Source organism: Anas acuta, chromosome 3 (genome assembly GCF_963932015.1).
Source record: "Anas acuta chromosome 3, bAnaAcu1.1, whole genome shotgun sequence".
NCBI lineage: Eukaryota > Metazoa > Chordata > Aves > Anseriformes > Anatidae > Anas > Anas acuta.
This window is the reverse complement of record NC_088981.1, coordinates 93,316,149-93,331,845: the sequence shown is the minus strand read 5'-3', so window position 1 is coordinate 93,331,845 and position 15,697 is coordinate 93,316,149. Positions and strand designations below refer to the sequence as shown.

Genomic DNA, 15,697 nt, shown 5'->3' with positions numbered 1-15,697 from the left:
ATGGTCGTGCTACGAGGATGGCCATGCTTTGGAAGGAAGAGCCTTTCCGAGAAGGACGTCAATTGCAGCTGGGCAGAGGACAGCCGTGTTGGCGTGCCTGGTCGGCTGTGCAGCACTGAGGGGACTGCGGGAAGGCCCAGCGGGCATCATGGCCAGGGTGGGGGGCTGTGGCGTTTCTTAACCAGAGACATGAAGCAGAAGAGCGTTTTAATGTAATATAGCGATGAAAAGCAGGCTCGTTCACATCACCTAGTGTAAAGGTGTGGGTACAGCCAGGTATAGCTCCCTTGCCGTGACATTCTCCCTGCAGTTAACTGAGAAACTGCGACTCGAGGCGGAGGGGTGCAGCTTTTCCCCAACTCATCGTTCAGCTTTGGGCTTCATCTCCCAAGTCCACCCTCCCAACACACCCCCACAGACACTCACACACCCTCACACACCCACACACACCCCAGGGGCTGCCGGTGTGCGCGGGGCCGTGCCGAGCCGAGCCGAGCCGTGCCGGGGGCCCCGCCGCGCCCCTGGGAAGGCGCTGCCCTTCGCTCCGCGCTGGGGCCGGGCTTCCCCAGTTCAGACAAGTTCTCGCCCCGCTTCTCTGCGGCGGCGGCGGGTTGTGGTGCGACACCGTCCTGACATGTTGTAACTGGTTTCCACACCCACCGCGCCTCAGAGCGACGGACGGGAAGTACCTGCGAGGAGCCGTGCGCCGGCCGGCCCCGCTCCCCGCAGCCGCGATCGCAACGAGCCGCGACCCCCCCGCCGCCAAGGAGCCGCTCCGGAGGCGAGTCCCCCCTGGGGCAGCCCGGCAGTAAGTGGCTCTCCCTCCCGCTGCCCCGACGGGGCCCGGCCCGGCCGCTCGGCCCCCCGTGGAGCCGAGCCCTTGGGGCGCCGCCTCGTGTGTGTGTCCCCCCCCCCCCTCCATCGCCCCGTAACCGCGAATGGGGGCACAAAATGGAGGAGGCGGCGGCGGCACCTGAGGGAACGGGTGGGGATGGGGTCGGGGTGGTGAGGGGCTGGCGGCCCTCGGGGGGGTTGCTCACAACCCCTCCCGGCCACCCCGCGCCCCGCAGGGGGTTTGCGGGGTCCCCCCTCGGGGACGCGGTGGAGGTGGCTGAAGGTGGCATCCGCGCGGTGTCCCCAAGGCTGAGGCGTGCCCAAGCACGTGGCGGCGCCCGCGGAGGCCGTTTGGGCTGGAAAGTGAACTTCTAGCCCCAAAAACGGGGCGAGCGGGGGAGCCTTCGAGGGGTTGCCTTCGGGTCTGGTGCCCCCGAGTGAAACGATTAGCTGCTGCCGGCCGCTGCTGGAAATTATCGTCTGCGATTCATAGGGTGCCTTGACACAGTGGAGAGCAGGCGTGGAAAATCGCCTGTTTATTCCCTAAAAGCCTGGCCACAGCGGCACCAGAGTGCCGGGGAGCCTTCCGAGATCCCTTTAGCACACAAGGGGGATGCCCACATGGCTTAAATTCCCCTTTACCGAGGTGGCAAGATGGCATCTTTGTGCAGAAGCTGGCCAAGTTTGAGTGCGCTTCTTTTGCGAAAGAGATAAGGACGTCCCTGGGAGAGCACCACGGCCAGGGCCTTCCCATGGACTGGCTGTGCGAGCCTGAGGGTAGAGCTGCTCCCCAGAGTTGCTGAATAGGAAATTTTTGAAATCCTGAGAATATTAGTAAGGCTGGGAAGTTGCTTGTCTTTAGCTCTAGCCTGGAGGTCTGTGCTCCTGGAACCACCACATAATATTGCATCATTTTCTTCAGTGGGCACTCGTCATCTGTTGCTTTTGTGGAAGCTGGGATACTCTGTATCTTCCTCTAAAAACACAAACATACTTTTCTTTCAAGCTTTCTTGCTGCATTCAAGATGGCTGATACACTGGACTGGAACTAACAGTTAAGCTTATTTCTCAGGGTATGAACAACAGCTTTCCTGGTAACATTTGTGGTCATGTATACAAAACCCTGTAAAGCATAGATGACATCTACAAAGGTGGGAAGATGGGTTTAACCGGGCTCCCTGGAAGCCTCCAGAGATGGGCTTCATTCTACACAACCTTGCTGATAGACTTGTGTTTACATCAGGAGGTTAAATACTGATCTTTGAGGAATCGAGTTGATTAGGCAGAAATCATTTTACATGGTTGAGGAAGACATCAAAAATATATATTTTAGAATTTTTTTAAACCTCTGTCTATCAAAGATTTTAGTGGTGTCATAAATAAATTTCTTGTGAAATAGTTCTTGCCTCCCAAGGAGGAAAGTCCCTGTTTCAAGACCTCTAGAGCTTTTGTCAAATATACCTGAAGCCATAATTTTAATTTGAGAGTTTTCTTTTGTTTCTTCTCGTGAATGTATCACATGCAGATATCCTTAATTCAAAAAAGTAGAACTGGAATTATTTCATTTGTCTCATCTTCTATGATTTATTTCCATGCTGACAGGTTTAACATTTATTTTCTTAAATAAATGTATACAGCTTTAAATGTCTTTTATAAACAGCACTTGTAAATCAAAGATCAACATCAAAGATGTTCCCTGAAATGCAACTATTCTTGTTTGGAAGATAGTGCAGTAATGTTGACTAAAGTCTCACCTTTCTGAGATGACAGTATATTTACACCTTGCTTTCAGCATATGTTGTATGTTTAAGCCTATGTTAGTGCATTTGATCCATGCCCTAATTAATTAGTTTGTCAATTATAATAAAAAGTCAAACAATATACTGTACTATTACAAAAAAAGAAAGAAAGAAAGAAAGAAAGAAAGAAAGAAAGAAAGAAAGAAAGAAAGAAAGAAAGAAGAAAATTACAATATTACAAAAAAAAATATATATATATATATAAAAAGAACAAAACAAAACAAAACAAAAAAAGCACATGAGTCAGTGTATACACCTGTATGGACACACAGGCACATACATGCAATCATTTTTATTTGTTCATAACATTCAATGTTTTATATTGCACAAGTTCATATACTAAATACAGTCCTGTTCCCTTATATTATTTTTCAAAGGAAAGAGAGAGAAGAAAAAGGGATTTAGAAAAGGTTTTGAAACAAACACTTAGCTGTCTTTCTCAACTCAAATATGCAATAAGTGGCAAAACTCCTGTTCAAGGACTATATCCATTCTAAATTAATAATCATTTCAGAAATATCTCTCCTTTGCCGTATTAAAATCAGGATTCAGCCTTTAAAGTCATACTAAGACTGTTTTCTTACATTCTTTGGAGTGGTCCTAGTCCTAGTCCTAGTCCTAGTCCTAGTCCTCCTACAGCATACAGGGGTATGTTAGGTTCTCAGGCAAGTTACTTATATTTGTGTTCAGGCTACTCAGAACAACTCAGCTCAGTAATTCTTTGTACTTTTGGTAGTTTTTCACCATTAATCTAAATTTTCTTGAAAAGCTGTTCCATGTGATTACCTTTCATGGGACACTGATATGAAGCTTTTAGTTGTACAATATTTTAAGAGTATGACCTTAGAAATGGTCTGTTTTGACTGTACTGCATGCTTGGTTCTCTGCCATAGTATACCACAGGTTGTCATCTGCAACAGAACAAAGTGTGCATGGAAACAGTATTGTTCCCCTTTGGTAACACTGTATTTCTACATGTTAATGCAGTGAAGAATGAAGCCCTGAATATCTGTCACAGGAATACATGTAGTTCTTGATCAGTGGAGAGCCATCAGATCCCTTTCACTTGCTGCTTTCCAGTTCACCACAAAGAGCTACTCTGGAAGCAGCCAGAAACACTCCTTTCCCTCAGGCTCGAAAGCAATCCTATCTGGGAAGATCTATCCTGCTACTTGGCTGGGAGACAGGATTCAAATGGGATTATTTCATATGACATGCTGATGCCAGCCTCAGATCTGGATTTTTCTTTCCTTGTCTTTTTTTTTAACCTCTGACTTCCCAAGTTCCCCAGAAATCTCAGTTCATTGAACATTTAATTGCATTTTAGAGTACCGGTAGTGTATGGAGATTTTGATTTTCCTTCTGTAGGTTAATGTAGCTAACTTAAATTTCCTTTCAAGAAGATTTAAGCTATTCTGAGCAGATTGTGGAAAATGAATGCGCAGTTTTCAAAAATATCTGAAAGGTCTTGGTGTGAGAATTATATTTATATGCCAGTAAATGAAACACCATACGACTGTTCCTATTATACTGCTATACCAATAATTAGGCTTGCAAGGAAACCCAGTGTTAACTTTCAAACAATACTTTGTATATGCTTATCATAATTATTCTGGCCTCACTGGCTGTTCTTCCTACTTCTACTGTCTTTCTCCTAAGCTTCACAATGATGCAAGCCTTATGCCCTAGCCTTGAGAGATGAAACATGCATCATCTCTCTGTTTCACATGGCTGCGGTCATTCCATTCTCATGTAAATCCCCCTTTTTCTGGCTTTCCTGCCCAATGCAGAAAATCACTGCTGTTTAGGTTTTAGGCGAATAGTAGCTGTGGTTTCATAGGGCTGTACCAGTGTGAGGGAAGAGACACTGGCCATTTGTCCTCTGTCGACCTTAAATCCCAAACTGACGTAGCAGGAACCAAGCCTTTCAATCCTTGTTAAACGAAACAAAAAGATGGTAAGAATGAATTTATAAATCATCAGCAGTAAACAGCTTACTTATTATTAATGTTTTGAAAAAAAAAAAAAAAAAGGTAAGATTAAAGCAGCCGCTCCTTTTGGCAGAAGGGATGAGCAGGGTGGAAACTAGACATCAGATTGCTGATTCAGAGTTTGATCCCAGATGTGGGAGGAGACATCATTCTGGAGTTCCTCATAACTCCCTGAAATGAGGTAGGCTGGTCCTGCTTGGGAGCAACAAGTGGATTAGATCAGCATGGGAGGACAGATAGATAAGGAGAAGGGCCTGAATGACTGTGGTTTCAAAGAAGGCAGAGAAAAGGTACGTGTTGCATCAAAAATTAGGAAATATAATTGGGTTCTGAGGTGCCTCTCTCAACACTACTCTGTCAGCTATTACAAAGAGTTTTGAAACAGTATCTGTAGTCATGAATTGAAATATACCCTGTGTATGTATTGCTGTTACTGGTACCTTGTATTATGAGTTCTGCTGGAGCTTTTAGTATAAGAGCTTCACCAAGTCACTAAATATCATACGTGTTTAGTATTGCCTTAAGTAGAAGAAGCTTTTTAACTAGCTCATTAATAGTCATTTGGGAGTGGTCATCCCCAAGGATTTTCTAAACATTTTTAGGTTCTTGGAAGGAGTTATAAAAACTTATGGCAATATTCTCAGCAAAGTATTTTGTATAGTATCTGTGTACGTGTCTCAGATTACTACAAATATTCTGATTGTTGTCTTACTTTCCTGTCCTTACAGACATATTTCATCAGCTCACGAATGGAAGTTTAAGAGGCTTTTTACAAAATATATGTGAAAATGGAAACTTCATCTTTGCTGTCATCTCTACATGATGAATGCAGATCAGACAACTACATTGAACCTCATTACAAGGAATGGTACCGAGTAGCAATTGATGCTCTAATTGAAGGAGGTTTAGAAGCCTACAAAGAATTTCTTTCCAAAGAGAGATGTTCAGAGTTCCTTGCAGATGAGGAAATCGAATATATTTTGAACAATGTTCATAAACTTCCCCAAAACACAGTTTATTCCTCTAACCATGCCATTGATGACACCTCTTCCTCGGGAACCTACTGGCCTATTGAATCAGATGTGGAAGCTCCAAATCTTGACTTAGGTTGGCCCTACCTGATGCCTGGAATTTCTGGTGGCACAAACATTGATCTGCTTTTTCATCCTCCACGAGCACAGCCTTACACCATAAAGGAAACTGTTCGCAAGATGATACGAGATGCAAGAAAGGTAAACATGAAAAATACTGTGGGAAAAAAAAGGTAGTAGTAATAATCTAGTAGGTGTCTTATCAAAAGTGTGTTCTTTTTCTCTTCCGGCAGGAAAAAAATATCTGGCTGCTAACTATTTAAACTGAAAACTTCTCCCAGGCTGAGATCAGTCCCTTGCTATATCATATGCACCAATGTTATTAGCTTCATTTACAAGGGATCAGGGATTAACTAGAGAGATTAATGAAGCATAATTACCATTTTACTATAATGCTGACCAGTCCATGAGAAATTTGTAGATAATCACCATACCTTTTCTTTGACCTCACTTGAATATACCTCAGATGACACAATTCTATCCAACTTCAGGATATATCCTAAGGTTTCTCCCTTGTGTCAGTGGGAATGAATATGTACGGTTGGAACATGCATCGGTTTGGTATGCTGGCCTGTTGTTATAAGAAAATAACAACTTTATGTATATGGGACTCATGTACCTTAAGGTTCTCAGCTTTTGTGATTTTGCATGCCAACTGTCATCATGGAAATTAGTCAGGAAAGTATTAGAGAGAGCTGGGAAGAAAAAAAATAGATTTAAGAAACAATGAAATGGGTGTTAACTAGGTTCCTTACCTTCATTTTTGGCTAATGCCTAATTTATAAGAAATTTGAACACTTCTCCAAATGTACTTGCCTCTGCTTAGGGGCACTTCCATCTTGAGTTTCCTAAGACTCAGACCTAGATGTACAAAGTGTCTCTTACTTCCTAGTGTCAAGTGGGTGTTTTTGTTTTGTTTTGTTTTGCTTTGTTTTGTTTTGTTTTTAAAGCACGTAAGTGTGCAGTTCTGTTTGACTCTGCACCAAATTACCTCACTAAACAGATCTTACAAAGTTTCAGAAGTATTCCTAGCAAATATGCCACACTCTCCTTTCTTCGGTTTATTTCTGCATTTGGGCTCTGTGGGGGTTTTACTCTGTAGGACATCCAGCTCAAGTGCCTCTGTAAACATTATATTGACTTGAGTGTCTGTAAATGGGTGTAATAGAAGTGGACTGACATGGACGTGGAAGGGAAGGACGTCTTTTTATGATGTCTCTTTTCTATTTAGATAAAGTATATAGTTTGTTGCCACAATAGAGTTATCACTAGACCTTTTGTCATGCAGTTTACAGCACAGAATTAGTCTGCTCTCATCACAAGGAAGAGAGGAATTGCTTTTTCCCCTCTGTGTCCCTTTCTAAATGACAGTTGGTGTTTTCTGGTTTTGGATGTAGTAAGACTTGACTTTTAACCTTGACTTGGCTGGCATACTCTTATCTTTTTCAACGGCAGCTCCTGAGCTATGAATGTATCTATTGTAAGGGAAACAAGGAAAATGGAGTTAACTCCAATGCCAAGGCTAGTTCAGTTCTGTTAGGTCTCAAAATGCTGTAAAGAAGTGCTGTTTCCAGTCAATTTTCACTGTTTTTCTGCCTGTTTTGTTTATGTGCAAACCATGCCCTCTCCAAGGGCTCTGTTGGCTCATGGTACTGTCTTGTTAAACATCATTTTAGGGAGTATGCCTCCTCTGAATTCAGTTAGGTAAAAAAAACTAGGTGTGATTCTTACCTCTTTCTGAAAAAGAAGTTTAATGTATATTACATTAGCTCTCTGATATGCTGCGTCATTTCCACGTTACAAAGAGGATATAATGTATGTGTCACTGTCAAATCTGACAGCTGAAAGGCTTGTTTAGTTGATCAGTAAAACCTCAAGATCAACAACCATAACACTTTTGATACAGTGATATGGGTTAGTTGCTTCGGAAGCAGCAATTAAATCTAAAAGACGTAGTCTCTTCTGTCTGCAGATACAAGTGACATGAATAGAAGAGTTTAAAGGATTTCTAAGTAAGGTAAAATAAGGCATTTAAAACATGCCTACAGCAGGAAAACACTTTGTAAACAGGCTAACCTACTTCTCCTAAGCCACTTTTAAAAATATAGTTATATTAAACATGGTTCTTTGTTATGTAGCAGTGGAGATGTGTAGTCATATGAGAATATTCAAAGGAAATAGAAAAAGGTCACACATGAAAAAAAGAAACCTGTAAAGAATAAACAAGTTCTTCAGCAAATCACATTAAACCAATAAGCAAAATCTATGGGAATTTCAGCATACTTCTGTGGGAAAAAAAAGAGGAGATGGGAATATTTGTACCACCTAACTTTAAGCACCAAACCTGCGTGCCCGGGTTCAGGCACTGATTTCCCTGGGCTACCCGAGCTTGGTGCAGTGGGAAACCAACTCCTACAAGGGCAAGTCAGAGAATGTTTCTGCACCAATTTGCCCTATGAAGAAAACTATTTGATATGTTTATATGTATATACAAGCCCCAAAATTAATAGATGAGACTGAGCTAGTTGAAACCTAGATTCTTTTGAATATTTGAAGATATACAAGGATAAGATGACATTATTAGTGGACTTACTCTTGACCTCTTTCATGCTTGATGCATCACAGTGTCACTCCTTAAAATGATTATTACATATGTTAATTCTGACCTTAAGAAGACGTTGTAAACAACATTAGGCAACTTGCTGGCTGACAGTGATTTTTTCCTGACTAAAGAGGAAAATCATATGTAAGGCTTTGCTACACTAGGCTGAAAACGGTGATTATGAAAAAGTGTCATAAGGAAATCTCGTCTCGTGTTTCTTAATGTATAAGATGTAGAAATACTATGCATATCACCTTCGTGGTAAGTACAGTCAATATAATAATGGAGGCTTTTTACAGAAAAGGGTCAATGTTACTGAATCCTAGAAAATGAGCCACTTCAAGAAGATGAGTCCATGTTTGCGATGTGTGTTTGTGAACATCTAATAGGGGAGCTGTGTCGTACACAGGATGACATTACATTACAGTGTATGCTACAGCACTTCTGTGGGATAGGCACGCTGTCAGAGTGAGGTTAGCAGAGTGCCTTAGGTCAAACCTAACATGCCAACAAAATGGGTTTACTGTTGGTGTAACTAGACCTCATCTCCAAATGATACAGCTTGCCAGCCGCCCTCCTCTGTCGACATAACTGGTGTTCATATGAGGAGGCTGTTCGCCATGACTGTGTCAGCTAGGGAAACAGGAGTCTTTTTCAGATGTTAATACAGCCGTGTGGGAAAGAAAAAACAAAACAAAACACTGCAAGGTCTGTCTGACCTTGATGATGGACAGACTTTTGCAAACAAACCGGTAGCCTTATTTCTTGTGTGTTTTGGAGGCTTCTGCCTTTAATCATTGGCAGGTTTCCGGCTTCTCTGAAGCTTGAGGTGTTCCTACAGCCTGACTCATCCCAGCTGGGCTGTCTGAACCACAACTGATAATGTTTAGCAGTTTTTCCTGACAAGATTATTCATCTGGGAAATGGTATCAAGACGATTAGTCATCTGTGTCAGGTTAATGTGAATCTTCCTTCTCTTACTATAAAGTAACGCAGAAATTTCAATAATGAAGTGTTTTTTCCCTGCATGACTTCTCGTAAGAGATGCCTCAGAACTGTCAGAGGCTTGTACATGGGTGCAACAAACATCCTGTACTGTCTCTCAGGCGTGATTGACAGGGTGAGGCAGTGGGGAGAGGACAGGACAGAGCAATAAAGGGTCCTTCTGGCTCTGTTTTTCTCCCACTGCATTAACTGGATTCCTCTCTCCACCACTGAGACATTCCTACATAGTTTTAGAGAGAATGCATAGCTCTGAGTCTTTTAGAGTGGTATCCAAATAAGGATCAGCTCTTCCTGGAGAGAATTCAAACCTGTTTTGTAAAGAACCATGTTGTTTAGACAACCCAAGGGTTACTGCTTTGCAGCACAAGCCAGAAAACACTGAAAGACCTCCCTGACATACTTCTGGGATTTCTGATGGAGTGTTTTAAGTTGCTGGCTATTCAATAAACATGCAACCCAGCACTCATTTCATTTTACTAGCAGTCTTAAACCTGGGTTTATAAAATCAGTGATAGTTGTAAGACTTTTTAAAAAGTTATTTGCTAAGAAGGTTAAATGGAAATTTAGATAGTGTATTACCATTTTAGAAAATCAAAAAAGGCAGACATTTTAGCTGAATTACTCATGGTTGTGCTTTTTAATGGGAGAAATGTTTGCAAAACTTGGACCCTTGGGAAAGAATTAAGTTACACAGTAAAGGAGTGTAATTTGCTATTAAGTCTTGCTGGATCCACTGCATGTAGGCCTTTAGTAAGTCACAGAGGACTTTTTTTGAGTTCTCGTGAGAGAGAGCTATTGTACAAAATCTAAGTATGATTTCTGTGTTGTGTTATAGAGCCCCAGCCCAAGTCAAATAAACAAAAACGGTTGACTCATTTTATAACCATATAAAAAGGAAAATGTTTTCTTCTGGTTTCTTTTTTGTTTGTTTGTTTGTTTTTCATTTGGTTTGCTTTGGTTTCTTTCAGGCAAGAGTGAGAGGTTGTGTATAACAGAAAAAAAATGATTATTCACAGTTGATCTCCTTGTTTGATTAGATGTATAAATGCAGTAATCATGACCTAGTACTAGCTGCATTCTAGTATGAAAGAAAATCAAGCTCTTTGCATGCCTACATGAAGAGTGATGCCTCTATACAGAAAGAACCTTGTAGAATATGGGTGTGGAAGACTGTTGTGCAATCATTTCTTACTCTCTCAACAATACTCTTTGCCAGCTATTTTAAATACAATTTGAACAGAGTCTGGAACAATGATAATGAATTGTGCTTGTGGCAATGCTTGTCTTAGCTCATTAATTGCAACAGTCCAAGCAGATGAGAGAGGGGCTACAATTTATTGTTCAGAAAAGCTAGAGAAATCTGCTGAATCCAGTGAGAGGACAGGTAAATGAAATAGCCATCCTACTCAAAAATGCTCTGTATTCTTTTTAGAGCATCTGATAAATGATGGATGTTTTTTTTTTAAGTTCTCAGCTGTAGATGTATAGGTAACATTTTCCCTGCTAAAATATTCTGCCAACAGTAGGTGCTTTTTGATCATGATTCTGTGGTGAAAGGAACATTCAGCATTTGTTTCTGCTCACCTTCTGTCAAATGGTTTCCCCATATCTGAAAACCAGCATGGCAGTCACGTGTATAGTTTCCAGGTGAAACACGGTGGTTAGCCTTTGACAGATTTATTAGAGAGAGTGAGGTTGTGTCCCAGATTTTCTAATCACATAGCACACATGCCATGAATTGCACTAGAACGTGTCAAATTCTTTGTTCTCCTACTATGTGATTTGGTGTCAATTTTTTATCTGCTCACGAGTAACCATGTCAGGTATTTTACCTGCTCAGATTTGCCTTTGGAGTCTTCACCCTTTTTATCTGCTTGTCCCCTTCGCCTCCCACCCTCACACTCTCTGAGTAAGCATAGTCATGCAAATGACAATACATACAAAGAGAAGAGGCATCCATGGGACACATTCTGTCCTTTGAAGTGACCGTTTGGATTTCATAGGGGAAAAGTGCAAGGACTGAATTATTAAACTGTCCTTAAAATTAAAGGGTGGGGAAATGCTAATTTAATTGCCAACAGGAAATCATTTTAATACATCCTGAATTTTTAACGTACAGCAGAACTTTTTTAAGTTTTCTAGACAAGAAGTTGGGACAATTTTGAGACATGACGGTTTAGGAGGGAAGGGATGTAAAAGAGCACAAATGAACACCAGGAGGCCTGGGACTTCTGTTAAATGCATTTCTTACACATAGTTCCTCTACACATTATTCCCCCTTTTTTTTCCCTTGGTGGCCCTCCCCATTCAGGAGAAGGATCAAAAGTTAAAGAGCAGACCAAGGCTAGGGCTAGCACAGGGAGGGGGAATCTAACAAAATAGTTTTCATTAGTTGTGGTGTTTTTACTCACAGGCTTCTGTCATATCACAGGTTTACAAGACTATTTAGCAATATTTGACACTTGCATTTTATATTTAAAGGTACCATGGGCCAATGAATGGGTATTGCTATTTTTATGTCACCACTGTGCTAATATGCTATGAAAATATCGGACATCTATCATGAACTTCAAAATGCAATAAAGAAAATTAAAGAACCGATCTTGTAGGCAGTTGTATTTATTAAGGTCTTTCATTCACATATATACAAGAGTTAAGCACATACATATGTTTCGTAGGAATATTTTTCATTAAAACCTGTTCTCTCATTGACATAAATCTTTGTCAGGCAAAACAAAAGAGTGCTATTAAAAGGTCATTCACACTTTTTGTGCATTCAGTAAAGTGTTCTTTATCATATTCAGCAATACTTCTGTACTACAATATGCTGAAACAATTATGAGTAAAGATATGCTATAAATATAAAACTGTTGATTTTGCCCAGGCATAATGCTTCTGCTAGTGCCCAGCCCAGTGTATTTGCATTTCCCTCCCTCTTTTTCTGGCTTCTAGAAAGAAGACTAATAATGTTGGAAGTGCTATTTTTGTTCTTCTGAATTCCTATCCTCAAGAGATCTGAGTTTTCATAATTTTTTTCAGCCAGGGAACAATCTTGCCTGAAGAACTCTAGGCTTAATGACTTCACATTCAGTATTGCCGTCGGCCTTTTTAGATCTCTTGCAGACTTAGCATAGCGTTTGATGTCTAATAGCTTTCCAACATAGCCAACAATGCTCTGAGGGATGGGGGACACATTTGGGGGCAATTTTAAGCTTTAAATTCATTTGTCGTGAATGCGAATTGGGAAACCAAAATATTCTACTACCTATGAACGGGTTTTATAGGAGCATATACAGACTCTGCCCTGCTGTAGGAGTATTTGTGTAATACAATACAACAGAAACTACATGGAGTGTGAGAACTGCTGATGTGGAGTAAAACAGTCCTGAAGCACAGAAACTTACTAGCTACTATCAGAAGTTCCCATTCTCCTGTTTGGTTGGGGTGGGAGAGAATGCCACTGAGTTATTTGTATTTAGTTCCCTCATATGTCAGATCTGACTACAAGTATATACTTCACTTGTAATTATTTCTGAACACCTCTCTTGTAGCTGTGCTATTCTCCCCAAGGAGCAGTGCAAGAATTCCAGTGCAGGCACTGATAGTCAAAGTACACTTTAGAATTCACCTCTTCAAGGCAAGTACAGACCTTGCCAATGATACCAGTGCAATCACAATTTTCCTTTTAGCCTGCTGTTAAATTACATCTGTGACTGTTTCCCAATAAAAAGGTACTATTCTGTGCAATAAAAGTTATGGTCCTTGTGTTCAAAAAGGTTTTCAATATGCTTGCGATCTCACAGGGCTTTTATACTTAAAAATCCGACCCTGATTTACTTTAGAGAGGGAAGAAGCGAGGGCCACCAGAATAATCAGGGAGTGTAACTGGGGTTGTTACTTCACAGGAGGTTCTACTGACATCCATAAAATGACTCACCTCAGCAGAGCTGTTCAAAATAAATAATTACAAGGCCCACCCAATGATGGCTTGCTTGATCAACAAAGTTAATAATTTTTCAGAATGCAGTCCACTGAAGTACTGTATCAGTAAGGCACTTGAATTTACAGTAGTATTATTTACATTATAAATATGTAAGTGGAAGCAACCAAACTAGCTGTCTGTGCTCCTCTGCCTTTGTTTGACATCTTTTCCCATATCCTGGGTGTTTGTTTTCTTAAGCTGTAAACATCATTATGTTTTGCTACAAGTTTGTATATCATACAGTTCAACTGGTATCTTAGTTGTCCCGATTGGTGCCAGCCCGTGGAGAAATGCCACTGCTACAGTATAAACAGTAGGTTCAGAATTTATATGCTCTCCTTTATCCTTAGCCATCAAAGAACATGACCAAAGTGTTTAGAGTTTAGTAGATGAGAATGCTAAGCCACAAAGGCATTGAATTAATATATATCGCAGTTCAAAAAGAGCCAATTATAAACCAAAAGCCTGAGAGTAATATACATTAGCAAACAAAGCAAGTAGGGGCCAGATAACAAATTTTTATTTTCTCGTCTCTGTGGTTTTGGTTGATAAAACATCGTCATCGTGCGTTTAGTGTTATATTTATGAAAACTGATGTCTGAGGAACATCAGCACTTCTCCAGACATGTTTGCGTCAGTATATGACAGTAGCTTTGTAGTGCTTACTTTACAAAAATATTTTTAAAAGTGTAAAGGTCTTTCTTATCTTCAGATAAAGAGGGTGTTTCTTCAAGACATACTCAGGCTGTTCTCATACCTTAGGTAAGAGCAGATTACCTTAACCAGTTCTGTCTCTTGGTCTGGAGCGCTTGCACTCGCTGCCCAGAAGATGTAAGACCTGAGGGAACCAGAACAAATTCCTCAAAACCAGGGTCTACTGTGACCCCTGCCCTCATCAGCGAGGCATGCGGGCACAAAGCTGCCTTCAGAAAACTTCTGTGCTGCGCCTTTTATCCAGTTTTTTTTTTTTTTTGCTAACTGCAGCACCAGATCTCCTCAGGCCTTTTTGCTTCTGCAAGTGATCTGCTGTAAGAGATGAAGCCATGCGATAGGATAATATGAGAACTTATGCACTGTATCTTAGAGATGAAAAGAGAACTTTGATATCTGCTTCATCCCTTAGCAGTCAGGCTTGAACAGTGGCACTGGATTGTACATTCAGGTGGCCAACTGGGTGTGCCTTCAGTTCAAACAGCAGATATAACATCTTAGCCTTATTTTCATGCTGTTTCCTGGAGCTGCAGGCACTCTTTACCAAGCAGGCTGCACTTCAGCTCAATAAACTTCTTTTATGGGTTGAGCACTAGATAAAGAACCAGACATCATATTTTAATTCAGGTGAATCTGAGTGGCATTGACCTACAGAAGGTATTGGAGTTAGTGTTTTCCCACTAGGCTTTTAATGCTCAATACGTCAGGCATAAAAACGATGAAATAAGGTGAAAAAAGGTGAAATAAGCAGCACAGAAGGAAACCAGGTAGCTGCTGATTCTCTTAAGGGACCTTCCCAAGAAGTAAGAACATAGCCACTGAAGGGTAACCCTTTTTAAGCCAAGCAGAATTCACTGCTAGTGAAGCGTACCTCCCGAGCAGTGACCGTGTCAGCCAGCAGCACAAGTGCCAGGGATATATTGCCCGTCACAGCAAGCAGGTTTGCAGCCAGCACAACAAACACAATAATAATAACAACAATATCTGAAGCTGTCTACTCTGCTGATAATTCCTTGGCACTACCTAAGAGTAGATTAGCACAGGCACAGAATAATTGCCTGGAAAGTCGCTGTCAAGGCTGTGGATTTGGTTGTTGTTGTTGTTGCGTTTTTGTTTTGTTTTGTTTTAATAATAGACAGTATAAGTGATTGCACAAGGACTATTTGGTAGGGTTCTGTAACCTGTCTTTGCTGGAAGGGGCAAAAATATCAGCCGTTCATTGGATTCAGCTCTTCCATATGTGCTGATAGAAATATACAGAAAGTTGCTTTAAAACATAAAGACACTGTATTATTTTGCTCAGAGAAAGTTCTTCTGAAATTAGGAAAATAAACATGGAGATGAAATTGGGAATTATGACTGATTCTTGTATTTGTTTATTTATTTTCTGTCACTTTGTTTCACCTCTTAGCACTATGTGATCACCAGGCTGACAGTGTATGTGAATGACTGGAATTAATAATGCTGAAATAGTTATTTTTGCAGTAATATCAGTATTTTGTTTGTGAGTTCTAGGCTGACTGAATTACAGTGACAGTCACTTGAACCAGAAATCATATTAACCAGATGATTTGATTCCTTATGCATAAGTTAAATTTCATGGCGGAGGTGCAGCCCTGATCTGAAGTGCTATGAGGAAGGACTGCAGTCTCCTGACCTAGGAATTTTGTCCCGAGTAGGAG

General features: G+C 41.0%; 1 protein-coding gene across 2 annotated transcripts in view; it reads left to right on the top strand.

Annotated features, from left to right (window-relative positions):
- Positions 1-479: 479 nt before the first annotated feature.
- The window catches only part of FAM83B (family with sequence similarity 83 member B), a 56,359-nt gene continuing 41,141 nt past the window's right edge, over positions 480-15,697 (top strand). The window contains exons 1-2 of one of the 2 annotated variants that reach the window (XM_068678363.1): positions 480-808; positions 5,353-5,856. In XM_068678363.1, coding sequence (XP_068534464.1) covers positions 5,413-5,856 — 444 coding nt within the window. In that variant the 5' untranslated portion in view covers positions 480-808; positions 5,353-5,412. Of the gene's footprint in view, positions 809-4,798; positions 4,915-5,352; positions 5,857-15,697 lie in introns of those variants that run through there. The other variant, XM_068678364.1, reaches the window with a different exon arrangement.